Source organism: Motacilla alba, chromosome 1A (genome assembly GCF_015832195.1).
Source record: "Motacilla alba alba isolate MOTALB_02 chromosome 1A, Motacilla_alba_V1.0_pri, whole genome shotgun sequence".
In the NCBI taxonomy this organism is placed as follows: domain Eukaryota; kingdom Metazoa; phylum Chordata; class Aves; order Passeriformes; family Motacillidae; genus Motacilla; species Motacilla alba.
Window position 1 is genome coordinate 48,905,909 of NC_052031.1, and position 25,619 is coordinate 48,931,527.

Here is a 25,619-nt window from a genome sequence, read left to right on the forward strand (position 1 = left end):
AAAGCAGCTTTAAGTGGTGGTGGCTCATCCTTCTCAGCTGCAGGGAGATTCCCTCAGTGTACGGAAATTACCTACCCTGCAACCAGAAGCAGGTTTTACCAGGGACAGCTATTTGTCTGCCCCAGCCAAGCAGGCTGGTCTGGACTGCAGGTGGTGGTGAGGTGACACTGCCCCTTCTGCAGCCACATTCCAAAGGAATTACCTTCACTGAAGACAACTCACTTTCAAATCAGAATATATGCTGCAACTTCCACTCTCCCACAAGCTTGGACTTCTAAACAGAGTTCTCCCAAGGGCCTGTGCCCTGTTACTGTATCACTTTGCAGCTCAGCCTACACCTGCTTTTTCCAGAGACACTTCTTGTACAGACAACACTGCTGTCCCCACCACCCTGCCCTGCCTTCTGCTAGTCCCTCTGCCTTTCCTAAGGGTCCTCCCTCTGCAGTGTCCTTACAACCCATAGTTTCCAGTATTTCTGGCTTTTCTGAGGCTCTGCTGTGGACCTGCTCTTAGGGCTGGTGGCACAGAGGTGAGGCAGGGCTGGCAGCAGAACTGGCTCTGCCCTGGCTGCTGCCTGACCTTGCTGCTGCTCCGACCTGGCTGCTGCCTGACCTTGCTGCTCCATGCAAGGAGCTCCCTCAGTGGCAGCACAGAAATGGGATCACCATTGTCAAATGGCAGAAAGGAAAAATTAAACCAAGTACTGGCCCTGTCAAAAAAACCCACAAAGCCCAGCACTCTCCCAAGATGCAGTTTTTATTTACAAACCCATCAAATAAAGGAAAGTAAGAATCTAGTGTCATCCCATCAGTAGTTTGTGCTCACAGACAAGCGCTTTCAGTAGAAAGTCACAGACTCCGTATCCAGAGCCACCACCACAAAGCAGCAATTCTCCACTCCTGACCCACGTCCCCGTTGCCATTGCAGGGCAAGGAGAACGAGTTAGTCTCCCTGAGCCAGCTCCAACCTAAACCTTGTCCTGAGCTACAACAGTGCCAAAATATACATGTTCCTGGAGTAAATTTACAGCTTTTTGGTTAACAGTAAAAATCATCTCGAGACTAAAACGACACCATGAAACACTCTTGTTTAGAGGAGAGGTGGTTTTTGTCTGCTCCCAGAGTAGACAATGACCATCCCCCTAAGGCTGTTACAGTGGTAACAGGCTGGTAAATTTGGGCAACTCCCATCAACACCCCACACCAGTGCCAGGGAAGTGGGATGAAACTGATGCCAGTTCCCCCTTCTTAGGTCCAGGTGAAAGGAACTTGTACATGTGTCCCCCAGCAGAGGGGAGCCCTTGGCTGCCATGGGGAGGGGATGTGCCCTCCCTGCTCCAGTACAGCAGTGAGTCTCTCACCAGCCCAATTCCACATGCAGCTGCAGTGCCAACTGTCAATGGCACCAGCTCTCATGGATCAAAGCCACTCCAAAAGGGCCATCGCTTCCCCACAGCTCCAGCCACAGACACACATCCCCACACTGCTGGCCCGTGGGGAAGGGCACAATGGCTCCAGGCAGGCTGCTCCCCTGGGCACTGGTGGGGAGGCAGGGCTGAGGAAAGCAGAAGATAGGGGTGGCAGAGATGTGGAAAGCTGGGAAGGGGCACTTGCTTTTAGTAGCCAGAACACACTTGTCCCTTTGCAGCATCACCCTCAACCATCAACCCCCTCAGGTCTGCAGCTCAGCCTCCTGGCACTGCTCCATCTGTCCCAGGTGGTTTGGCAGCCCCCAGGGGGGAATTTGTCACAAGATACAAGTGGGTGGGGTGGGGAAAGGCAGGGTGTGAGACATGAGGGGGGTGGAGGAGATGAGTGTGGCCATGGAGAAGGTCCCCAGGATGGGGCAGAGTAGGGGTCACCCATCTATGTCCCAGCTGAAGAGATGGTGCTTCACGAGCATGTCCTGCACCCCTTCCTTCAGTGGCTTCTTCTCCTTCTCCTGCAGGATGACACAGAGACACAGGTCAGTGCACCACACCCAGAAAAGGAGAGGTTGTGTCTGCGGGCAGAGCCTGAGCATACCCAGGCTCTGGCACCCAGGCAGAGCAGCTTCCTGCACTTCCCACCTTTGCACAGCTGGCACAGGGCTTTGGAGAGGCACTGACCTTTGGTTTGGAGAGCATCAGGGAAAGGGAGCCTGACACTTCCCTCTGCCTCAGCTGGGCAGGGCAGGCAGCCCCCTCTGCCACCATTCCCCCCAGCTCCTGCTGCAGCTGCTGGAAAACAGCCCCATCCACAGCCTCTGGAGGTGGCTCCAGAGGAGGCAGATGATGGACTGAAGCACAAAGCTGGGAGAAGGAGGCAGTAAGTGAAGCCCCTGGCTGAGTGAAAGAATGAGAGATGCCATCTGCTCACCTCTCTCTTTATTGGCAGCTCCCAGTCCTGAGAGAGGCTGAAAGCAAATTTGCCGAGGACTCTGCAACAAAACCAGAAGAGAGCTATCTTAAAACGGACCCCCCAGACCACACTCCCAGCCTTTGCCCACAACTGCTGCCCCAGGCACACAAATACACTGTCTCTCCAGCTTGTCCTAGTGGCATGCCACTAAGCTTACAAGGACAAAATTCCTTATTTGATGGTGTTGAAAAGACAGCAGCAGTCACTCATTCCCTGTTTCCCCCTCCTCACTGGGCTTCACATCCTCCCAGGCCCAGGCTGGAAGAAGGAGCTTGAAGATGTGACTCACGTGCAGCCCCTACAGAGCCTGGTGCAGCAGCACAGGGCAGCACGGGCTCTGGGGGACTGCAGACACGCCTGGCTGAGGGCTGCACGCAGCTGGCAATGGCAGATGGCAGGTTCCTCTCCAGAAAGCAGACCCCTTCCTGCAGCACCTCAGAGTTCTGCAGCGCCCTCCCTCTCCCTGGAGCAAGAGAAGTGTTCTGGAGCTGAAGTGCTCAAAGGGGTTGGCACAGGGCACTCCCTTGCTGGCTGGGAGAAGGAGGATGTAAGACAGGAACCAGTCCCACTCGGTCCTTTGGCTGTGCCCAACTGGCACTGCCCCCACGCTGTGTGACACGGCAGCCCAGAGGTGGCAGAACCAGCTCCCATTCAGCAGCAGGCTGAGAACGCAACACCCCAAAGTGTGCACACACAGACCTGCTGTGGCTACACATGCTCCCACTGGGGCCTGAGGCAGCTGGGTGGTGCACATAAAAGCCAGCTTCCACTGAGTGACAGCAGGAACCAGGCTGGAGCAGTGGTGCTGGCAGGGGATTTGCCTTCCAGCTCCCTGGGACTTCACCTGGCTTTGCAGAGTGCAGGAGGGCCAGGAGCATGGATGTCTGGAGCCCCAGGGATGTGTGCCCCGGGCTCCAAGTGACTGCCTTGTGCAAGCTCAGGCACTAAAGCTGCTTTCAGCCTCCTCACCTAACCAGGGTGGTGATTGACTCCTTCCCAGCCAATAACTGTCCAACTGTCTCCTTAGGACATTCCCTGCTCCCTGCCCAGATTTAGAGTGCCTGGCAAAGGACATGGCGACCAGTGGGGTTGAAAAGGCAGACTCTCCACCAGAGTAGGTGTACAGCAGGAGGCAGGCAAAGGCTGCCTGCTTGTCACAACAGGACCCCAGCAGCCAAGCTCTGCTCTTGGATCAGGCAGGCACAGTGCCTCACGATAAATTGTCCAGAGATTTCCTGCTGCCTCAGCACACAGCAGGAAATCTCTGCGGCTGGGATGTCTGGGCAGCCCACATTGCAACTTACTGGAAAGGGCCCAAACCCAGCTGTAGTGAAGGCCACCTCCTGCAGAGGAGGGGGAAATCTATTCCAGACACTGGCATGGGGACATGCCATGGGGACACTCACCTCAGCTCACATTTGATCTGCACCCAGCCAGGACTGCGCAGGAACGACCAGGGATGGAACCACTTCTCCACGGTCTGCAGGCTTGAGCACAGCACCTCTAGCCACAAATGCAGCACCTGCTCACTGCAACAATGGGGTATAGGCTTGCTACTCAGCTGCAGCCAGGGAGAGAAACCCCATCCCTCTGGGGTAGTCTGTTTTCTGCCCAAGCCTTGACCCCCATCCACAGCCCTGTCCCCGGTGGGAACAGGATAACCCCGTAAACTTGTGTGAGCCACCCCATACAATAGGAACTCCTTCTTCCAGCTAGGAATCAGGCCACCACAACGCACAAGGAACAAGTGGCTGCAGTGAGAGGGGGGGGGGAAAAGGAACAAGTGGCTGCAGTGAGAGGGGGGGGAAAAGGAACAAGTGGCTGCAGTGAGAGGGGGGGGGAAATGATGCTGTGGCCTAAGATTGAAACCACTGCTGCCCTTAAGCCCACCCTGTCCCTTCCCAAGCTCTTTGCAGCCGAAATGCTGAGGGTACCAGGGCCAGATGACTCACTTGAGTCCAACACAGATAAGAGAACGAAGCTTCACATCCATCTGTGCATGTGCAGCATCGTGCGTCATGTTCACGGCCTGAACCGCCTGCAGGGAGGGAAGGTGTGGTTACTGCTGGGCAGCCACTTCAGCAACACAGCCAAATGCAGCCCTCCCTGGAGCACCCACCCCCACCAGTGCCCCCTGCTATCACCAGAGGGGCTAAGGGAAGGTCTGGGAGCATCTCCCTCCAACAATCTCCAGAGGAAACATCCCCAAAGTAGGAGCTGGGCTCTGGCTGAGCTTGGGGCAGCACTCACCCGGTAAAGCAGCTCCTCTGGAGTGAGGACTTTGCCATCTTCATCAAGCCTGTAAAGATCACAGCAGAGACCCAGCTAGCTCCAGTCACCCTGAGCACATGCAGGCCTTTCCTGCTTCATATCCCAACAGCTCTCGTGGTACTGCTGAGCCCAGAGGTGCCCCTGGAGCCACGAGAGCCAGATACAGACCCAGAATCAAACACAGGGGCCCAGGGGAGGGGACAAGAGCCATTGCCAGCCCCAAGCCAGCACAGACACAGCAGCCTGCTGACACCACACCCACAGGAGCATGGGGCAGACCATAAGCCTTGCCAAGGTGCAGAGCAGCATCAGTTTGATGAGCATGGAGGAGCAGGGCACAAACCTGTAAGTCTTGCAGAGCACGAGGCGAGAATACACGGAGTCAAAGTCCCGTTCCACTTCCCGGCTTGCAGCCTGGAGGAGCAGAGGGACACTCAGCACATCTGCCCTACAACCCATCACCTCAGGCCTCTGGCAACACTGCCCCACAAAAGGAACTGGGACATCTCACCTCTTCAATGAACAGCCAAGGGTGGCAGGCCCCCCCCAGCAGAGATGGCTTCTTTAATCCATGTTCAAATATGGACTTCAAGGCTGGACAGAGTGTCCCTCGCACCAAGTCTGTCACTCCCTCTGTGACAGAGTCATCTCCAGCGATGGAGTACTGAGGAACAGGAAGAGCCAGCTCTCAGGGGGCAGGGCATGGAGGTGGTCCACTCACCTACACCTCTGCAGAGACCAATTCCACTCCCAGGTGCCCACTAGAACCCCTTCCCCGCCTCTATCTGTCACGTTCTTGCATAAGGCCCCATGTTCTGTGCTACTGCAGGGGATCTCCTGAGACCTTTGTGTTTAGGTGGTGCCCAGGAGACCCCACAAGTGACCCCAGCACCACCCCGGAAGCATTCAGCACATAGGAATGTGATGGTGTGATGCTGACTGAGCTAAGGTGTGGAGAGGGACTTGCACTGAGGGTCTCTGGGACTCCGTAAGCTGCTAAAAGTCAAGACAAACAGAACCAAATAGGAATTTCCAGGTCAGGGGGAACACCACTCTGAGGTATCATGCTGCCACTGTGCTAACACTCCTACAAGTGGGATCCTCTCTATTTCCACAGTTAGGAGCAGAAACACTCAGCAGTGCAGGACATTTCTCTGCACAGAGAGGTGATCTGCATCTAAGGAGCCAGCCCTGGGACAGGAGGAAGGAAGCGATAGGTCAATACTGACATCTCTCTGGAGGCTTCTCTAGGGGGACTTGGGTCAGCCTTTCAGCTCTTCCTCACTCCCCAAATGCTGAGAAGAGAGACAACCAGGCCTTCTCCACTTCCCCTGAAAACTGCTGCGGTCAACAGCTGCTGATGTTTGTCTCATACACAGTATCTAAATCTTGAAGACATATTGAAGCCTCTGCTATAGCTAAAGTGCCATCCTATCACTGCCAGCTATAAGAAGAACTAAGACAGATTGTCCCCTTGGGCACAGCTGCTTGGGAAGAATTGACTGTCGTGGTCACAAAGCACGAGCAGGATCCATAGGTACAGCCTCAAAGGAGTAAAAGAACACAGGCAGCTGGGAGCAGACAGAAACACTGCCCTGCTTCCTCATCTCTAGGGTCCTTGCAACCCCAGGCGTCTCACACAGGTGCCTCGGCAGCCCTCTGGGGCCCTCACTCTCCACTTGGTCAGCATGAGGAAGTTAAGTAAACAGTTTTAGGAAGATAAGCTGCCTGATCACATCACAAAGCACTCAGTGGCTAGAGAAAGCAAACAGACTGAAAGAGGGAAATCTATGGCTCTTTTCAACTGTGTTTTTTTTAGTTATGACATAACCCTTTCTTAAAATGTGAAGTTTTTTAGTATTTGTGGGGTTTTTAAGTACCTCTTTACTCCGCTCATCCAAGATCTCCACAAATTTTGCAGGAAACCAACCTACAAAGAGTGAACAAAGAGATGAGCCTGACAAAGATACTGAGAAATCCTTACGCAAAGCCCAGAGGGAGCTGAGAAAAAAAAATCAGAGCTCATAGGGCCTACCACCAAAGAAGAAAGCAAGCTGCCTCAAAATCACAATAACTAAGGCAGCTGCACAAGAAAGCCAGTTGCAGGACACTGCCCACATGCAGCAGTGGTGACACGCACCCAACCACCCCATGCCAGGAGGATGGAGCCAAAACCTACTGTTTGCAAGAAGTGACCAGGTCACTGCTGCACGACTGCTCTCATACGTTGCCTTTGCCCCTGGCAGATACTCTGGTACCTGGCAGAGCCTTTGCTGCCAGAGCAGTTGTTGTAGATGAATGGATGCTCTGCATCTGGCCCCACTCTCCCCAGTGCAACCCATCCTGTTCTCACCTCTCAGTCCATTCAGCTCTCCCACCCAACAGTGCTCATCCTTCTGGGAAATGATCTGAAAAAGAGGGAGTGGAAAATACCAGTTGAAGAGGTTGCAGCAGCAGGAGGGGTACAGCTGTCCGGCTGTGTGTCCACAATGAGGAACTGCTTTCTTCTCAACTGCTTTGCCAACGTTCTCTTCTCACATAGCCCAGGGCCTTCAAGGGCACAAAGCTACTGCAAACATCCTCTTCTCCCCAATTTTAGATGGGATGCTCACAGTTAAATGCAAATGGATGCTTTTACGATTCAGTGTGCAGTGTTAAACTGGGACTTGGGTTGGACCAAATCCATCTTCTGCACAGCTGTACAAGGACTTTGTGGTGGCAGCGAGAACAACCCACAGGACAACACTCACAGGAACACACTGCCTCATTCCCAGGCAGTCCCTAGGAGCACCAGCTGCTTCTCTTGGGCTCCTAACTGGGCTCTGAGCTTATCTCCTCCCTTCTTTCCCTGCAGGAGAGGTAGCACAGCATCCCAAACAAGCTGGGTCTGCTTGTCCCCCCCAGTGCCTGTCCCCAGGCTGCCACACCGTAATGATGTCGTTCTTGCGGAAGCCCAGCTCGTCGTCATCGTGCCGCTCAAAATCCAGCAGTGCCTTGGCTCGGCGGCGCCGGTTGCGGGAACAGGCCACGTAGTTCTCGTGGTCCCGCTGGTGGCTCTCCATGCTGTAGTCTGGGGTCAGATCCTGGCAGGTACACACATGAGAGCAGAGAGGAATCAAAGTCCACAGGTGACTCTCAGCTATCTGCCAAAGCTTGCCTGCCCCTGTTCCCAAACCTTTTCCTGCTCCTAGACAGCAGACAACCTCTCAGCACAGCCCTCCACCACAGATGGATTAAGCAAGCCTCACCCTCCAGCCATTACACCCGGCACGTTCTTTCTCAAGCCCACACTTCAAGAGCACTTGAACAGCCCTGTCCTGTGTTGAACACTCAAAACCCATGCCTGGAGCACACAGCAGTGGAGATCCAGCTGTTTCCACTCACAATTATGCAGTTCTTGGGATCCACACACTGGAAGTGCCGTGCCACCTGGAGAATGGCCTCACGCAGGTCAGCCACCAGCTCTGTCTGCTTGATGTTCTTGGCTTTCAGTGCCTCCAGATCATCATCCCCTGGTGGAGCCCATGCAGCCAGAGGGAAGACAAGGGAAGTAAAGCAAGCACATGGTACGTATTTTTTTGTTACTGTTAGAAACTACTGGTTCTGAAGAAACCAAAAAAGCCTAACATCACAAGTACCTAAACTAAGGCAGGTACTTACTGCCAATCTATTCAATAGTGTAAATAGTACATACCAATTTGATTGCATCAAATTTTAAGGAGCTGATACTTCAAACCGCATATGGAACTGGAATATGTCATCTTTGATCTGTTTGGGAAACTCAGTATACCAAGGTACTACTTTAGAGAAGTGTCTACAATATATAGTCAGCTGAAAGGTGGGACACAAGACTGGGGAACTTGCAATAATTCCCTTCAACTGAAATTCTCTTGAAACGGAATCAGGTTTTGGTTGAATTACTTCTGATACTTGCGTAACTCACAGGCTGAGAGCACATTCTTCACTGAGTCTTGGAAAAGATCTGAAAAACCAAGACAGCCCACTTTCCTGTGCCAGTCATGAAGTCAGAGCCATGAGAGACCTTAAGTGGCAGACTTCTGGCACCTTAAGTGCCAGACTTCAAATGTTTGGGGTGTACAGAAATGGTCACGAGCCCAAAGTAAAAGTTACCAAAGCATCTTTTCACTATCACTAATCCCCCCAGGAGTTTACACAGCCTATGTCTATTACCTTTATGCAAAAAGATACCTGATGGGATGGATTCTTTAGACAGTTAATGTATCTAAATGCCTTAAACATTGGGTACATGATGTTTGGGAACAATGAACCATTTGCTTATTTTTCTAAAAAAATCCTTTTGTATTAAATCCAAAGTGTACTTTCATATATGTATTTGCTTCCTCTATAATATACTAAAGATGTGGTAGCTTGATTAACAAAATTAACACTTAAACTGACATATTTTTTCATGGATCTCCAATGTTTGTACAAATACAGCTTTTATTCAGGAGCCAAGTAAATCATTGGCTAGCAAATTAGTACTCTGCTTATCTTCTAGCAGCATTATAGAAAACCATATGAATAAAGCGTGGCCTGAGCTACAGCTGCTGCAACAGCTATATACACATTAAGCTTCTGCTAATTGAAAAGTGATTAAGAAAATCTCTTAATCATGTGATCCTAATTTAAAAGACCCAAATTTTAGAAACATAAATAAAACCACAAAATTAGATATAAAATTATTTTTATAATTGTTTTCTATTTGCACATTAAATTGAGATATATCAGATACACAGAGCTTAAGAGAAAACTGAACTTTGCTTCTGAATTATAAAAATTGTGGGGCATAGTTACTCCCAGCCCAAGCAATAAAAAAATAACAAAATCTCCTCCTCTGTATCCAGGGGTAGGTACAGGGCATGCCAGAACTCTCACTATTCAGAGATGCAGAGACTGAAAATAGATAGGTGAGCACATAGATGTCGGGGGTTCCCAGAAATTTCATGCTGCTAAAATAGCATAAGACTAGAGAAGAAACTAAACCACAGCTACACTAACGCTGTGGGCTGCTCTCATTTACCTAGATCATTATTTCTTTCTGTTGTCTCAGTCCCATCTGGCCAAAACACCATGCTCTTCCCTCTGTACTCAGATCAATCCTAGCCAAACACAAGCAGGAGACGTGGGGAGCAAGTTCCACACTCTCCCACCTTAGAGTGGGAATGGTACAGAGGAAAGCAGCTGGCATGTCCCCTAGACTCACCTCTCTGCACTCAACATGTACACTTTCAAACTTCAACACCCACATTTCCAAACAGGAAACCACACTGCATGATCACACATGAGCAGGCTCTACTTTGAGCCTGCAAAGACTGACAAGCTGCACAGCTCTGCACAGGAGGAGCACTTCTGCATTCCCTTGCTGCAATACACACACAACAGGAAAACACCTCTTGCACGTTCTGCTCTCCACCAAGTAATCTTTCATTATTTCCTTCTCCTTCTGCATTGTAAATCTAGTTCAACTCTTTGAATCTCAACTACAGAAAGCCCTGACCAACCTGATCTAGCATGAGCAAGAGTCTGCTTCAAGCAGGAGACATTGGAATACAGACACTGAGAGGTCTCTTCTAAACAGTGCTCCTGTGATTCTATGATTCCTGCCCAAGTTACTACCACATCTGAATTCACTCTAAGGAAGAAGAATTAAGCTCTGGGTAAATTCTCCTTCCTTCCCAGATGAGGGCTAAGCACCAGTAACTACACAGTAACTATCACAGGCAGCAGACATTACATTTAGGATTGATTGTCAGTTCCCAGTAGAGGGTGAATTTATCACATACAAGCTTTCTTTCCTCTCACTTGGGCTGAATTTTTCCATTGTGGTCAACTGCTGCAGGATGACAACTTCTCAGTTTTAACTAGCATTTTAAATACTAAGAATAATGTTAGGTAAAACACATAATGGTCATTGCACAGAAGCCCCAATAAAATCATAAAACCCTAGAAATTATCTCTGTTCTACCACTGATATATTTTGAATCTTGAACTTAAAATTCATCTTTGTGCAAGTGCATAACTCACTGTCACCTCTATAAAAAATACTCAAATTGTCAAGGAGACTGAGACACAAGAAAGGTGCGTGTGGCAGCTAAGTTCCCTGCCAGTTCAGTCTGTACCAACTGTATGACAACATTACATACAAAAGCTCTGAGTTTAGATTGCACAAGCAACTTTCCTGTGTTTCTTCACTTCTGCATGCTTGACTTTACAGAATCATGGGTATTCCTCCATAATTTTTCTATCTAATGCTCTATGCACTTGTAGGAAACCCATGACAATATATCAGCTTCCTGGAGAACATCAGAAAAGCTCCTCTCCGGAAAGACCCGTAAAGCCAATTTTTAGATTCATTCAGGCCATTTCAACAACAACAGGAACACTGTTTGAGCCCTGTAAATTCAGTATGTTGTCTTCTTCCAGAAAAACAGTTCCTGTGGTGACTTGTGGCAATTTCAAGAAGGCGAGCCAATTTCAAGTAAGGTGACGACACCAAGGCTTACAGCAGAAAGGGCTCTTATGGAGTCAAGAAATAAGTTACTCTTAAACTCCTGCAAAAGCTATTCTGACTGTGCCCTTTCTGGACGTATGTTGGCTTGGCTCATAAGTGAAGAAAATGAAGAGTCAAAAGCAAGACTTCCCCTTGTTGTTGAGGTCACAACATCAAACTCTCAGACTAAGTAAGGGAAAAAAAATGATGCTTTCATTTATAATTTTGATGGGTGACACACTAGACATCCATCTCTGAAGATGTCTCACATCTTCAGAGATATTCCTGAACTGAGCAGAGTAAGATCATAGAGTACCACATTCAGCCCTGCGGACTACATAAAGTCTGCCAGAAAATGTGTTTTAACCTGTTGGTCAGTGCATGAAGGACATTACAGCTGGGCTGAGCTGCACCTCCTGTTGGTTCCCTATTCATGGACTGCCTAACCTAAAATTTACTTTTTGAGCTCAGATCAAAGAAATCAAGTAGGAAACTGTATTTCTTCCCTCTCATCCTCCAGTTCTGACTCTCTTCTCTCCAATCCCTCTGTCCCGGTGTTTCCCTGCTTTGCCTGCTCCCTTCCTTCCTAAGCTGCTATAGGCACACACGAAAGGCACAGGATTGTCCTTACCGAAAAGCAGAGAGGTGATGCCGGATTTCCTGCGCTGAGTCCTGCGTCGCACAATCTGTGGGAGAGGGAACAGAGAACAAAGTGCACACATCAGGACAGATTTCAGAAATAAATTAAAGCAACCCTCCACACCAGTCAGCTCTGGGCAAGGGGTCCTGACAGCTACCACTAGAAGGGGCAGGGCAGTGAACTGGCAGTTTTGGACAGGAGTTGTTCTAGTCCTAACACATGGAATCAGCTTTACAGCTCCATCTGCTCCATGTGCAACAGGTTATTTACACCTTAATTATTACAAAAGCATAATTGAAGTTCAAGAATCAACCACGATTAATGTAAATACTTTTAACTCTAATTCTATTTGTTGCAAAAAGCAGTTCCACTTGTAATTGCATATAAATTTCTAAGTGGATGGGTATTACGTGTTAGAATTGCCTGAGTGTCTTGTCTACAACTGTAGATTTTAGTCTAAGATTAAACACACGTGCATTTTTAATTTGGCTTCTCAAAAGCAACTGCTGCTGTTTCTGACTCTACCTTCCAAGGTTATTTTAATGTACCAGTTTCTTACTAATGGATTAAATTCAGCTCCTACTCAGTGCGCTTCAAGCAAATTCTGCTAAAAGCATATGTTGTTTCTTTTAGTTTCCATTAATGAAAGGCATCACATTTCATCATCACTCCCATGAATGATAATTACAATCAGTGCTAATATCCCTTTCATCTGGGGATTTATCAACCAGGACAGAACTGGCAGCATGTAATTGGTATAGGACTTCCCAATACATTTTCTTCACTGAGGAACAATTATCCTGGAACCAAAAATCCTCTCAAACAGGAGGACCTCCTGCTCCCAAACCGTAACTGGCTGGGAATATGTAAGGAATGGTAAAAAGGGACTCTGTGCACTCACTTTGGATAGGTTGTTGACAGTGGTGCTGGAGTTGAGCAGCTGCCCCTGCTCAGCGATGAGGTAGGCCAGGTGTTTGCGGCGCTGGGTCTCCACCGCCACGTCCGTCAGCGAGCCAGCCACGCGCATGGCCTCTCGCAGCAACACATCTGCATCTTCAATCTGGCTCGGGATGTCTGACAGCGTGTTGAAGATCGAGGCAGAGTTCTCGGACTGGATCAGCTCATCCTCCTGCAGCAACACAGATATGTTTACCTCATGGAGGGGTGAACATGACAACTGTGCTCCTGGGGCTGCTAGATGCAGTTTTACATTCAGTGTACAGCCTGGGCAGGTACAACTAGAAAATTCCATTAAAAAAAACTTCAACAGGAAAAGTCCTAGCTACTTTTGAGATGGGAACAGCATCTTCTACCGCACTCTTCTCCCAGAATTCTAGCTGTCATCTTTTTGAATCAGCATTCACCATTGAAATGAAATCAAATCAGCATGGAAAACCAAACTCAAACCTATTTTGCACCAACCACTAGGACTGGTCACAGCAGGAATCTTGCTAGGGATAAGAGAATGGGAGCTGCACTCTAGAGCTCCACCTTCCCCTTATTCCCAGCAGGATCACCCTTGCCTTTCACGCAGCCAAGGGAATACAAAACTGTTTTTCACATAGAAAAGGAAAAGATCAGGCCAGCCAAATCAAATGCAGTCAGGACAATGCTCATCTCTTAGAGCATTCAAGCAATGCCATCCAAAATGTCCCAGATGATTACAACTTTGGTTTTCTCTTTCCTCCCAGACTGTGCAAAATCAAGAGCTATCTCAGTTTAGTTTTAGATAAGATGGACCCTCAGGTTGGGATCTAGACTGATTAGAGGATGGCAGCGGACAAGGTTTAATTACGTGGTAACAAATGAGGTATGCACAGGAAACAGCAATGTCTAATTTCTGTGAAGTGCCTTAGAAGTTTTTCACAGCCTCCAGTTCCGAAGACAGCAGGAAGTCGTCTTCCCTAACACGCTTCCAAACCACATACAGCAAGAGGATACAAAACCTTCTTGCTCCTAAATCTCAGAATTAAACACTGAAATACAATAAAGGAGTGAGAGGAGTTGGGAATTACCTTCATACTTAGCATACCCAAAGTGACCTGGAACAGCACCAGAGAGCCCTCGTAGAAGAAGAGGTCCCAAATACGCAGCAGCAGCTTGATGTGGACAACACTAGCAAAAGAGGTGAGGAACCAGTGCAAGGTGATCAGGGAGAGCTCTGTGAACAGAGACATGGAAAATAATCACAACAAAGGAAGTCAGTCAACCAGTGAAGGTGTACTTCTCCTAAGGGCTTTCCTCCATGCATTGCTTCCAGGGTCAGAAGGTTTGCTCCTCTCCCTGTCCCTTTGTGAAAAAAGAACAGTACTCTTTGTCTGCATGTCACCCTGGCAAGAAATTTCTAGGGCACACTTTTACCAATGTCGTGCTCCTGAAGCAGCTTGTCCAGGCGGGGCAGGTACTGCACGATGAGCTGCCGCAGGACACGCTGATCTGTCTGCACACCCATGAGGGTGGTGCTGAAGTAGGAGGCAGGAACCAATTCCTCAATGATAGCACACATCATCCAGAAGGCATCTTCCTCCTCCAAGAAGAGCAGCAGAGAGGCAGCCACCTAGGATTTTGAAGGAAGAAAAACTGCATGTTCTAAGAGGGAACTCTTTCCCCACTTTCTCACATGGAGAGATGGACCAGTATCTAGGTGACAAAAATCTTCCTTCTGCAAGAGCTTTACTGCAGTCTCCACTGAAGGGATTTCTCCTCACTATAATGACTTCCCCCTCCCCAACAGATGGGTCAAAGTCTTCCGTATCTTTGGATGAGTGGTGCTACTCTGCTCTTCCTTCCTTAGGAAAAGTATTCCAGGTGGAAGGGATTTCTCTTCAGCTCACCTGGAGACCACAGTATCTGAGAGCACTACCTCAAATCATTCGCTCTGGTGTAGCAACAAGGGACAAACTGATTCCTATCACAAAGACATTCTGAAAGCAGGTTACCATGCCAGTGCCCTGACAATATCCAATGTCTGGGTAGAGCCAGGCAAGTCCCCGTAGTATTCTGCGCAGCCGTGGCACCCCGATGCTGTTCATGTTGGAGAAGCAGGCGTTGCTGGGCATTGTGCGTAGCAAGTCCTTTTCAATCTGTCAGGCACCCATAAACAAGGACAGAATCAGCTTGCACCATCTGAAAAACTGCCTTCAGCTCTCTGCACTTCCCCCTGCCCCCTGCCTCAGGGAACTCTGCCTCCCTACAGGCACCCATAAGTCCTCAGGCACCAAAGAAGATGTCCCTGTCCAAGCATCTGGGGTCAGTTTAACAGCCTTCACTGACATGTTGGAAAATGCCAGTGCAGACAGTGGCTTGCCAAATCCCTAGAAATACTCGCCCAAACTCAGACCCTAGTTTCACCACTAACAATAGGAAACATACACTACTTGGGAATTACATCTGCTTGGATTTCAAGCACGTCTTCACAACAAACGTATTCCAGAGAAAAACCAACAACCTGGCCAGATCCTCGAGGTCATAAGAAGAGGGAAAACACCCTTTAATAGTCTTTAATAGATGTTCAGAAACTTTGTGTTCGAGGGAACAAAGACAGACCATGAAAGCAGCTGCCACAATCTCAACAGAGTTGCATCTGTCAGCCTTTCATCCTTCCCTTTCCTCAGTGAGTATGAGGGTGTTTGCTGAGATGCAACTGCAGCATTTTTTAAAATTGTGGCAGGGAGCCCCCGTGCCTTCAGCCTAGGCTGCAGTACAAGCTGGCAGTCACCAGATATCGTAGCAATGGGCCCCCACTAGGTAGTAATTAGCACTGACACCATGATTCACAGAGGGCTGATCAATCTATCTTTATTAAGAAATCCATTGCTTTTATAGACAGTTACGATACACGTGTACTTGACTGGTCCTTTAATTAAAACACCATCATCATTGGTCCTCCTCACACAGCAAATCTTACCCTTCTTCCCACTCAGCACTTGAAGGATTTCCTACCTGTTTGGCAGCAATGGTTTCATCGTTAGAGCTGTTTTTCACGATATCTCGATATGACATCTCTGAGTTCCTCTTCTTCTGCAAAGCCCCTGAAAGGCGCATCCACAGCTGGGGGGACAGGGTGAACAGAGACAGAAGTCACTGAGCCACAGAAAGCCATAATCTGGCATGCTCTCAACTGCCATCTCAAGAGATCCCATTCCATGATCTCTTACTCCAAGCAGTAGTGCCTGCCCAGAACAGGCAGCACTCTCACCTGTGGCCTCATGCTATGTGGGATGCCGGCCAGCACCAGGGAGCGCAGCTTGTCTGAATGTGGCAGGGTGACCTCAATTTTGTCCCAGGTGAGGTCACCCACATCATGGTTGTGTGTGAATTCCAGATGAGCCTGCCACTTGAGCCTCTGCTGAGGCTCCTCTGTCAGTGGGACTCCCAGAAGCTTGCTGGAGTTTGGCTCAGCACCATCTGCTTCAGCAAAGGGAAGAGAAAGGAATGGAAACAAGTGAGAGAGGGAACAGGAGAGGAAATGAACACACGGCAGGGTGGGAAATACGATGGACATCTGAAAAAAGCACATTCAAAACATTCATATCTTCCAGTCAGAGCATGGAAAGGCAAAGGTTGGTTTCTAACTGCCCACTCCATGCAGCAAATTTTATGGTCATAAGCAAAAAGCTTGGGACCTTGAGAACTAAAGAAGCTGTCGGCAGGCTTCTAGTCTCTACTTACTCATTTAGACCACAGTGTGGCTGGAATTAAACAAGATCCTGGCAGCAGTGATCCTGCTGGGTTTTGTAAGGATCTGTAAATCAGGGTGACAGAAGCATAGCAAGCCTCAGAGCTGGAAAGCAGAAGCTATATGCTCATGGAAATAATGAGGTGCAAAATGTTAACTTTGGGGATATTTAATCACCAAAAAAGCTTTAATAAGGACACTTCCAAATTCACAATGAGAGAGCACCTTAACCTGAGGCTGGCTTCCTAAAATAGATACTTTAGCACAAGGACAGGTTTGACATAAGGCACTCTGTCCTTCATCATATAATACATCCCAGCAATGCGCTCCAAATCTTTCTGCTGATTTTATAATGCACAGATGTTCTGGCTGAAAAAAAAATCACTGTGCTCTGTCCTCATCTTCAGGTCATTGCTTCAAAGAGGATCCTCAGTGACTCAAGGTGCCTCAGGGCACACATGCAAACAACTTCTGCCCTTACATTATAGAGTCTGAGCCCTGGGAATGACCCCCCGAGCACATGAAACAATTCCTACATCTCCTGCTTCTTTCTCTTCCTCTTTGCTAAGGCAGCCAGCTGTTGTAGTTTAATGCTCAGCTTCAACAGCACTCCATGCCTCTTTCTATTTGGTTGTCTGCCTCCATAGCTTGCAGAAAAACTAGGATGTAGGTTTTTGCCCTACACTTTGCTGAGGTGGGCAGAATATACTACCACTCTTCTTGGCCATGAGTTTTTTAGCAGACAGCACATTTCACTGTGCCTCCTATGAGCCCTTGCAGGCTACTGAACACAATGGAGATTCCACTGTGAACTGGGAAAGTTGCTCTTCTCCAGCATGCAGCTGGTAATGAAAATTTTCTCCCTCCCTCCCCATGGCACAGCATAAGGGGATGGAAACAATCGCTGCACAGTCTGTGCTCTCCACTTCCGTAAGGCCAGCACATCTAATGCGCTTGATTACAAATGGCAGGATACAGAAACAAGACATAACATAGAATGGTTACAAAATCCTGCCATACTTGAAAGCATGGGAAGGGCTCAACACAATGCAAGTGGGAGGGCAGGGCTGGTTTTACCTTCCTTGTCAACTCGGAAACCAAATTCATCATAGCGGAACTCCGGCTGCTCGACGGATTCTTCTTTCTGGGAGATGTGAGGAAGGAAAGCAGACATTCTCAGCAGTTTATCACTGAATAACCAAACAGAGACACATAGATATTGCCTCATCCCACCACTGCCCACTCTGTGCCTTTGAGGAACTAGACCCCTTGCCCTATAATTTTTAAAGCCTCCCACTACAATTCCCAGCTGAGGAGACATTGCCTGCCATTCCCATTTTGACTTCTCCATGGAAAAAAAACTATACAGATTTTCCCAGCAGGACTTGAGCTCAGCATCTTATCAAGATCAGAACTGCTCACCTGGAAGTGAGCACAGCCCTCCTCATGGACTGAGGAATATACACACACCAGGTAAAGTGGCCTCTACTCCCTGCATCACTAATACACAGCCATCCTTCCTGTTACCTCTGCACACACACTGCTAACTCAGTTCCCTGCACCACTCCATCTTCTGCCTGTTGCTCTCAAATTTCCTTTGAAAGGCAGCAGGCAAAACTGGGATTTGCACCTGTGATGCAAGTCCAAATTACAGGCCAAAGAAAGTTAAGGTCCATGACCCAAATCCCAACCATCCTCATCTGTGCTCATGGTTGGGCATCGGGGTGTACTGGAGGATATACACTGGAGATTACCTCCAGGATTTTTTTAGGAGTAAATACTTACTGCTCTCTCCCCTTTCCTGCAAGCCCACCTGCACCTACTGTGGGGACTCTTGCAAGCACTGCAACCAGGCAGCACCTAAGAAGCAAGAAGCACTGCCCACATACCTCCAACAAAAAGCTTTAATCTGCTTTCAGCAAACACTGTGGCTAAATTACAAAATTCCACAGCTGCTTCCTTCCTTCCTGCTCTACCCACCTGGTGACAAGCCTGAAGCTAGCATTTCCTGCCATGCACAAAGCAATCCAGAGTAGCTTGATGATGACAGAGGCTCCCTGAGGGTGTCAACATTTTTACAGTGGAGCAATAGTTGCAAAACAGCAGGGAAATAATTCACAGAAATTTCTTTGTGCTTTGCAAGATCCTCTTGCAAAAGCCAGGATACAACCACAAAACATGTGAAGCCCATAACCAAAGCATTGGAAGAAAAGTGCACCTCTCTCTCCTTTCCCCTGTGACTTTCAGAGACCACCAGAAAACGCCAGGTTCCCTCTACTTTTGCAGAGCCAGAGAACATCCCCTCCCTAACCCACATTGTACCTGTGTGTATTTTGCCAGGATCTCCTGAGGCCAAATGCTGGGGGTGAGCGCTGAGAAGGGACCCCCAGCAGAGGGAGTGTGATGGCCTAAACAGAAAGAGATCAACACATAGCAGTGAAAATCTGGAAGAACACCCTTGGAAGATACACACTCCATACAGACTGTTCCAGCATGGGAAGGACTCACTCATCAGCTTGTTGCTACTGCTACTCTAAACATTGAGACAGCTCCCACTTCACCAGGGAAGCCAGTAATTTCAGATGGTTTTTTTCTTTTTTATTGAGCAAAAGAGGCAAGAGGGCCAAATGGAGTTATCTCTAAGAAAGCAATTCTTAGGGAAGAGAAATAGTTCCACAGCATCACATGATCACTCACCTGCTTGGAAAAGCTGTGTGATCAGCAACAAACCAGGGGGTATCATCACCAAATAAATATTATTTTGCAGAAGTAAATTCCTCCTATGGACCAGCACCAGCAGAACTCCAGAGTTCCCTGAAACTGTCGCTCAGGCACTCGAATGAAAAATCAGAGCCCTTAGAAAGATGCTCAACTGCTCCCTTTTTTTCCCAACGGGCTGGGATATTGTCAGATCATGTACAGAGAGATGCAGCAATGAAGGTATGCCTATAATCTTGCTATTTTGTTCAAGACAAGCACCCTTCCAGTCTCAGGCGGAGTCCCAGTGAACAGCCTCCCTTGGAATACAAGCAGATGTCAAGTCTTGCAATTGAAGCAGATAAACAATAAAAAGTCTTCTATTGTTCTATCAGCAAGCCAAAGGTCTACTTGGCCCTGAAGCATAGTCTCCCCGAGGGTTATGTGCCCTGAAATAACCAGCTTGACCAGGAAGGAAGGTCTAGAAAAAAGTACAGGGTGGGAAAGTTGGCTTCTCTAAGAAGACCACCAAAGCTTCTATCTCACAAGTCCACAACTGAACTCCAGTTATTCTTCAGCATTCTGCCAGTCCTAGAGCTACCACTGTACAGCAAAAATCTCTCACAGTCATTGTGAGCCACTCACTTTGGGGGAAGTGTTGGAGGGAGAACAGAATCAAGCAAATCTTAAAGAAAAATGAGGAAGGCATAACACATTTCAACCTCCTTCTTCCTCTCTGTTCCATGGCTGGAAAAGCTTCTACATTGTAAAAGAAGGAACTGAGTTCACTCTGAGTGAAAATGCTCCTGGGTCACAAAGTTTCCTCTCTCTCAATCTGACTAGAAAGTATGCTCATGTAAAGAACGGCTCCTGGAACCAGAAACCTTTGTTATGAAGTTTCAGCTGAAGACAGAGCAACCACCAAATTAGAAGATACTATGTCAATTTCTGTGTGCTCACCTGACATTGCACTAGGCAAGGCTGAGTGACACAGGTGTCAGCAGGTCCAGAAATGCTGTCCACAGAGGTGAGATGTTACACTCCTGTTATAAAAAGAAAAACAGGGTGATGAGAGAATTCAATTAGCATCTAAAAACATGGTGGGGGACTGACAGACCCCTTACACAGAACTTCCTCATGTGAAAATTAAATTCCTTAAGTTCTGCCCCCACAAGAAATAAATTCCAGAGACTGGAATTTTCTTTTGGTTTCATACCTACTGATCAGCTAGAAAGAGCACACTGTCACTTGCCAAATTTCTTGTGGAAATGACAGCATTACTGGTCGAAAGAATGTCAAAAAAACAAGTCCGCTTTTAACACCTTTTCCATTGCATATTGTGAGTCCTTTATTTAATGATGTAAACTAAGAAAATACCCTGCACATCATCATTCTCTGAAGACAATGACCATGGAGAAGGGACAGGAGTGATGAAAAGGGTTTAAGGAGTAATCATTAGATGCTCTAAGTCCAAAAGAGATTTTAGGAGTAGCACCACAAAGCACAGGAGTAAGGTGTGTAGGGCTGCAGAATACAAGTCCCTGAAGCATGTGGATGTGGACAAGACACTACTGACTACCTCTGCAATGAGTCACGAACCAGGCTTCTCTGAACTAAATCAGGCAATAGAGCTCCCCTCCTTGCTTTCCTGACACTAGTTAACAGCGTATTTTTATGGGGATTTCTATGGGGATTTCCAGGAAAACAAGGGAATACTTCAGTAATCAGAGAGATTCTGGACTTCAAGGTCAACCTTACAATTCGTGTGTGGGAGACAGTAAGAGCCATATCTACCAAGCAGATAAAGCCAGTGCTGGGATAGATCAGTCACTCACACTTCCTTGGGAAAGAACCTGGGAGAAATTAACATTTGCACACCTAGGATGGCTTTTCCAGCTTCCTTTTTCATTGAAGCTACTTATGACTGTAAGCTGCTAAAAGGAGGAACTCCAACGACTCATCCCACAGGCCCTATCCAAGTTGTTTCACAGCTCTGATTAGTACAAGGTTATACTTTGCCTTTGCATCTCAGTGAGCTTTCCAGTGAGCACCTGCAGCCAGGAAGCAGCTTGCGACAGCACTCCAAGATAAGCAGCTGCACACCACTGCAAAAGCATAAAAAACATCTGTGTCTGGGAACACAAATGATAAGGTTTTGGTAAGGATTAAAACACCTCTCTGCCTGAGAAAGGCCAGCAAGGATGAACAGACACTCTGATCCATTCTGACACTAACACTTAGGGCAAAAAGAATCACAAATGAAGAAAACAATAAAATCCAGCTTTTGTTTCTGAGAAATAGTGTAGTCCACAGGACATCAGTTGCATGTCCACCAGTTCTGTAAATGTTTGTGTGTTCTTCCCTACACTCCAGTCCCATTTGTTCCCTTAGCACCAACTCTTCTCTTAGCAGTTGAAGATGTAGCAACAATTACAAAATGAGCAACTGCATGCTCATATTACATGGGAACACACAGAGCATGCACCCCAAGCAGGTAAATTGGCTGACATTACTTACCTCCCTTTCAATATTGCTGTGAATGTATTTTGATGCTTTTTTCACTGCCTTGCAACTATGGCTGCTCTGTTCCTGAGCCTGCAAGGTGTCCTTCTCCCCTGCCCTCTCTCAGCCCAGTTAACCCTGTTTCCAATGGCTTTTATTAGGAATGCAGTCACCACGTGGTACATCTGCCACACTTGTCATTGCCTGCGCTCTGAATCCATCCTCAGAGCCTTGAGCTAGTGAGCAGAGATTCCCCTCAGCCACTATAAACCTTCGTTGCATGTACAAGCACTGCTGACCCAACCTGCTGTGGAGGAGCCAGGCCAGGGTGTCAGGCATGTGGCTGAGAAAAAAAAAACATAATAAGGGAATCAACCACAGTGCTTGGAAACAGGGCAGGAGAGTGCTCAGTGAGTTTCTCCTTGTGTAGCAGAAGGAACACCCTCCCTTGTCCACGTCACCATGCCCTGGCTTCCGCCTTGCTGGAGGATCACTCCCCTGCCTGCTCTGCTATCCCTGACATTAGAGCACTGAGCTTGGTGGGCAGGTTTTTCCTGCCCCTGGTTCCCATAGAAACCTTCCTGCAAGCACCCACCTGGGACAGAGGCCAGAGAGCTTGAGGCTCACCTTGCTGCTGACATGGTTGTGCAGAAGGGCAGGGTGAGCAGCAGGAATCACACCAAGGGAAGGCTCATGGTGTGGCACACGGAGACACTGCCCTGGGCACTGCCCTCAGAGCCATGTGTCTCCAAGAGAAGGTGCTGAGGCCACTGAACCAGCCCTTCCAGCATCACAGGAACCGGGAAGAAGGTTCCCTGACACAGCCAGGCACCACCTAGTGTGAACCAGGAGGAGGAGGAGATCTGATACGTGGGATTGACATAGTAAGGTCTTTTCTTTGACTGAGGGATATAAACCTAAAGCAACTCTCGAGCCCTCCTAGCCAGGAGATAGCAAGTAACAAAAGGGGCTCCACAAAGCTTGTGAAACCACATGTGTGAAATTGCTGTTATTTGCAACATACACACTTCTGAAATAAAGCAACAGTAAGAAATACAAAGGAAAAAACACATCAGATCCAAAAAATATTAATGGCAACTCCCAAACCCTCAGTACTACAAAATTAAAACCAGTTTCACCCACACATTAAGGAGCATCTCCCATGTTTAAAGGCAATTTAAGTTTCTTATATGAAGCAATTTTGATCACATGACAGGTAGTCTTCATATTTTGAAAGAAATGTATTTTTTGCTAAAATGCAAATAGTACCCGTTAATCACAGATTCACTTTTTGAATTTAGAGTCCAAAACAAATCACACCACCATTGTTTCCAGCCTGTTAGAACACAAGTGTGATGTACCTGAAAAAGAAAGCTACAATGGAAGCACGCAGTCAGCATCAGGTACAGCCATTTGAAGAGCTCCACCTGCAACACCTTTGTTGGAGCTGCAAACACACACCATGCAGGATTATGTCCAATTAGTTTATTTTCTAGGGCAGGTGTCCTTTAGAAATTGATGTTTCCAAAGGAGTCCTGCGAATTTACTTCCACTTGAGAAACACTGTGTCTCCCCTGGACACTGACTCTTCCCCACAGCTGTAGTATGAGAGATTTCAATCACCTGGCTCCTGGCAAACACCAGACAGCAATCTCCTGCTGCCTGTGTTTTACCTGCCTGGCCTCTTTTGCTTAGGTGATCTCCACCTCAGCCTGTGGTGGTAGGGCCTAGATGTGCTAAGCACAAAGTGACGCTGTCTGGAGCCTTTGAGTAGGACCTTTATTTTGGAACAGAAACTCCTTCCCAAGAGTGTTCTTCCCCCAATGATTAAAAAAAAAAAATCCACCAGAAAAGCAGCATACCTCTAGCAGACTATGCAGAACACAAACATTTTACCAAGCTATGTTTTCATATCCTGAAAACTTCACAACCAGTAACTATGCAGGAACCTCCACTGAGTATCATCAGAAGGAACAGAACAAGCATAACAAATTTTTCTAGAATAATTTTCATTCACTGTTAAAAGAACTGCACCTCTGTTCTGACAGTTACAACACCTCTTCTGACAGCAAGCTAGCATGGGAAAAGCTCTGTTTTCCTTTATGTTTAACGAACAGAAAGCAACATTGTATGCAGTAAATCTCACTGCCACCTCTGGATTGTCAGCTGGTTTCCACTGTTCTCTATTCTCTTCCTTTATTAAGAAAGTTTTTGGAAGAGAGAGAAGTGATTGAAAGTCACAGCACCCATCAGGAGGCTATGCACATAGGTGTAGTTCTAGAAGCCTCTTCCAGCTCAGCTTCTGAAATCCCAAGTAGATTGTGTCCAATTTAACATCTCCCTCTCTCAGAAATCAGACAAAAGCTCTGCACTGAACCAGGCAGTTCAATTTTGTCTTCTCACAACCACAAAACGTATGTTTTCCAAATTATAATCCTGATTTGCTCAGTGAAATGTCCAAGGCAACTCTCAGCAGGATGCCCTTGGCCTTCCTTCCCTTCCCCCATCAGCGTCTCCCTCAAGTCAGGCAAAGGCATATCCTGGAGCTGCAAATGCCATTAGTCCACAAGTCAATATTTGCTTTGCACACAGAGTCAGAAGAGAACCCCAGCTTCACAAACAAATGCATAAGTGAGCAAAGAGCAACCACATACCTGACCAAGGGGAGCAGACAAGATGCAGAGAGCTCCTGTCCCTCACACCCTGACAGCTTGGCTTTGTAAAAAATGCGGAATCCCACACAGACCTGGGCACAGACACTGGTTAAGGAGTCAATATGGTGTTAGTGAACGTGGCTCATCCCAAACTTCCTTTTTTTGAGGCTTACAAACCAGACCAGCCTCACACTGCTTTGGGTGTTGAGCAACACGAACAAATGCAGGCTGGAAGTGCTGAGGTGGCCTTCAGGCTTCCCCTCTACAACATGACTTGGAATGAAGAGCTGGAACTTTAACTGCCCTCACCCCACTTCTTGCAGTACTGGAAGTGAACCAGAGATGCACCAGAAGCTCAGGGCAGGTCTCAAAAGGGGGATGAGAGACCTGGACAGCAGTGAGGGAGAGGCTTGCAGAGCCAGGCAGGCAGGCAAGCTGCTGAGAGGTTACACCACTGACTGCAGAGGCACCACCCAGGACTCCAGTGCTGCCCAGTCATCAACCGGGATCACATACTGACAGCAGGAATGTGGCAGGGCAAAGTGTTTCCTCCCAGATGCCTCAGGGCACTATAAGAGCAGAGACAACAAAAAGTAAACGGGAACTCTGTGTCTCCTGCGATAAAGCACCTTGCAGATTCCTATCCACATCAAATGAAGTTAGAAAGAGAGGCCAGGATACAAACTTTCATGGTGTTCACTCTCACTGCACAGCAAAATTCTCCTTGCTTTCAACAGAGGCAAGAAAACCTGTATGTGTCAAGAAAGGCAGGCCTGCAGCCACCCCAGTCTTCAAGGCTTAGGGTAAAGGCAATTCCCTGTTAAACACCACTATGCAAATATAAACCAAAGGTTTCTCATTAGTGTCTAAACATATCTTCCACGAGGGTCAAGTACTGCACAATAAATGGGAATTTTCACCCAAATAAGCACAGCGCAGGACCAAGGCACTTCTGCAGAGCTCTACAGAAATTTGTTTTCCCAAAAAAATTTCAGAAGAGTTGTTTACCTTCCGGTCCATTGCAAGACTGTAAACTATGAGATGTCTGTGGAAAGCAATCAATCACAACTGTCCAGTTTAATTTAAATATAGAAACTTGAAAGAAAATCTTCCTGTTAGAGGTGTGGGGCTGTACCAACCAAAGAGAGGTTAAAAGACACTAATGACAGTTATTTTAAGTCAGGTATTATGAAGTCTTTTATATCACACCCCTGTCCTGAGTGGTGGCAAGCAGTGCCACCTGAGGCTGTCTCCATCACCAGCCCTG

General features: G+C 47.7%; 1 protein-coding gene across 5 annotated transcripts in view; it reads right to left on the reverse strand.

Annotated features, from left to right (window-relative positions):
- Positions 1–738: 738 nt before the first annotated feature.
- Positions 739–25,619, reverse strand: part of SGSM3 (small G protein signaling modulator 3) — a 30,498-nt gene continuing 5,617 nt past the window's right edge. For 2 of the 5 annotated variants that reach the window (XM_038155440.1, XM_038155441.1), the window contains 22 exons: positions 20,157–20,239; positions 19,197–19,516; positions 18,822–18,907; positions 17,577–17,643; positions 16,020–16,228; positions 15,764–15,871; positions 14,761–14,904; positions 14,183–14,378; positions 13,837–13,982; positions 12,723–12,950; positions 11,813–11,867; positions 8,055–8,182; positions 7,598–7,753; positions 7,024–7,078; positions 6,551–6,600; positions 5,182–5,334; positions 5,014–5,084; positions 4,650–4,698; positions 4,352–4,437; positions 3,806–3,928; positions 2,358–2,418; positions 739–1,941 (listed from right to left, as the gene is read on the reverse strand). In XM_038155440.1, the coding sequence (XP_038011368.1) occupies positions 1,858–1,941; positions 2,358–2,418; positions 3,806–3,928; positions 4,352–4,437; positions 4,650–4,698; positions 5,014–5,084; positions 5,182–5,334; positions 6,551–6,600; positions 7,024–7,078; positions 7,598–7,753; positions 8,055–8,182; positions 11,813–11,867; positions 12,723–12,950; positions 13,837–13,982; positions 14,183–14,378; positions 14,761–14,904; positions 15,764–15,871; positions 16,020–16,228; positions 17,577–17,643; positions 18,822–18,907; positions 19,197–19,242 (2,301 nt within the window). In that variant the 5' untranslated portion in view covers positions 19,243–19,516; positions 20,157–20,239 and the 3' untranslated portion in view covers positions 739–1,857. Of the gene's footprint in view, positions 1,942–2,357; positions 2,419–3,805; positions 3,929–4,351; positions 4,438–4,649; positions 4,699–5,013; positions 5,085–5,181; positions 5,335–6,550; positions 6,601–7,023; positions 7,079–7,597; positions 7,754–8,054; positions 8,183–11,812; positions 11,868–12,722; positions 12,951–13,836; positions 13,983–14,182; positions 14,379–14,760; positions 14,905–15,763; positions 15,872–16,019; positions 16,229–17,576; positions 17,644–18,821; positions 18,908–19,196; positions 19,517–20,156; positions 20,240–21,529; positions 21,542–25,619 lie in introns of those variants that run through there. The other 3 variants (XM_038155442.1, XM_038155443.1, XM_038155444.1) reach the window with 2 other exon arrangements.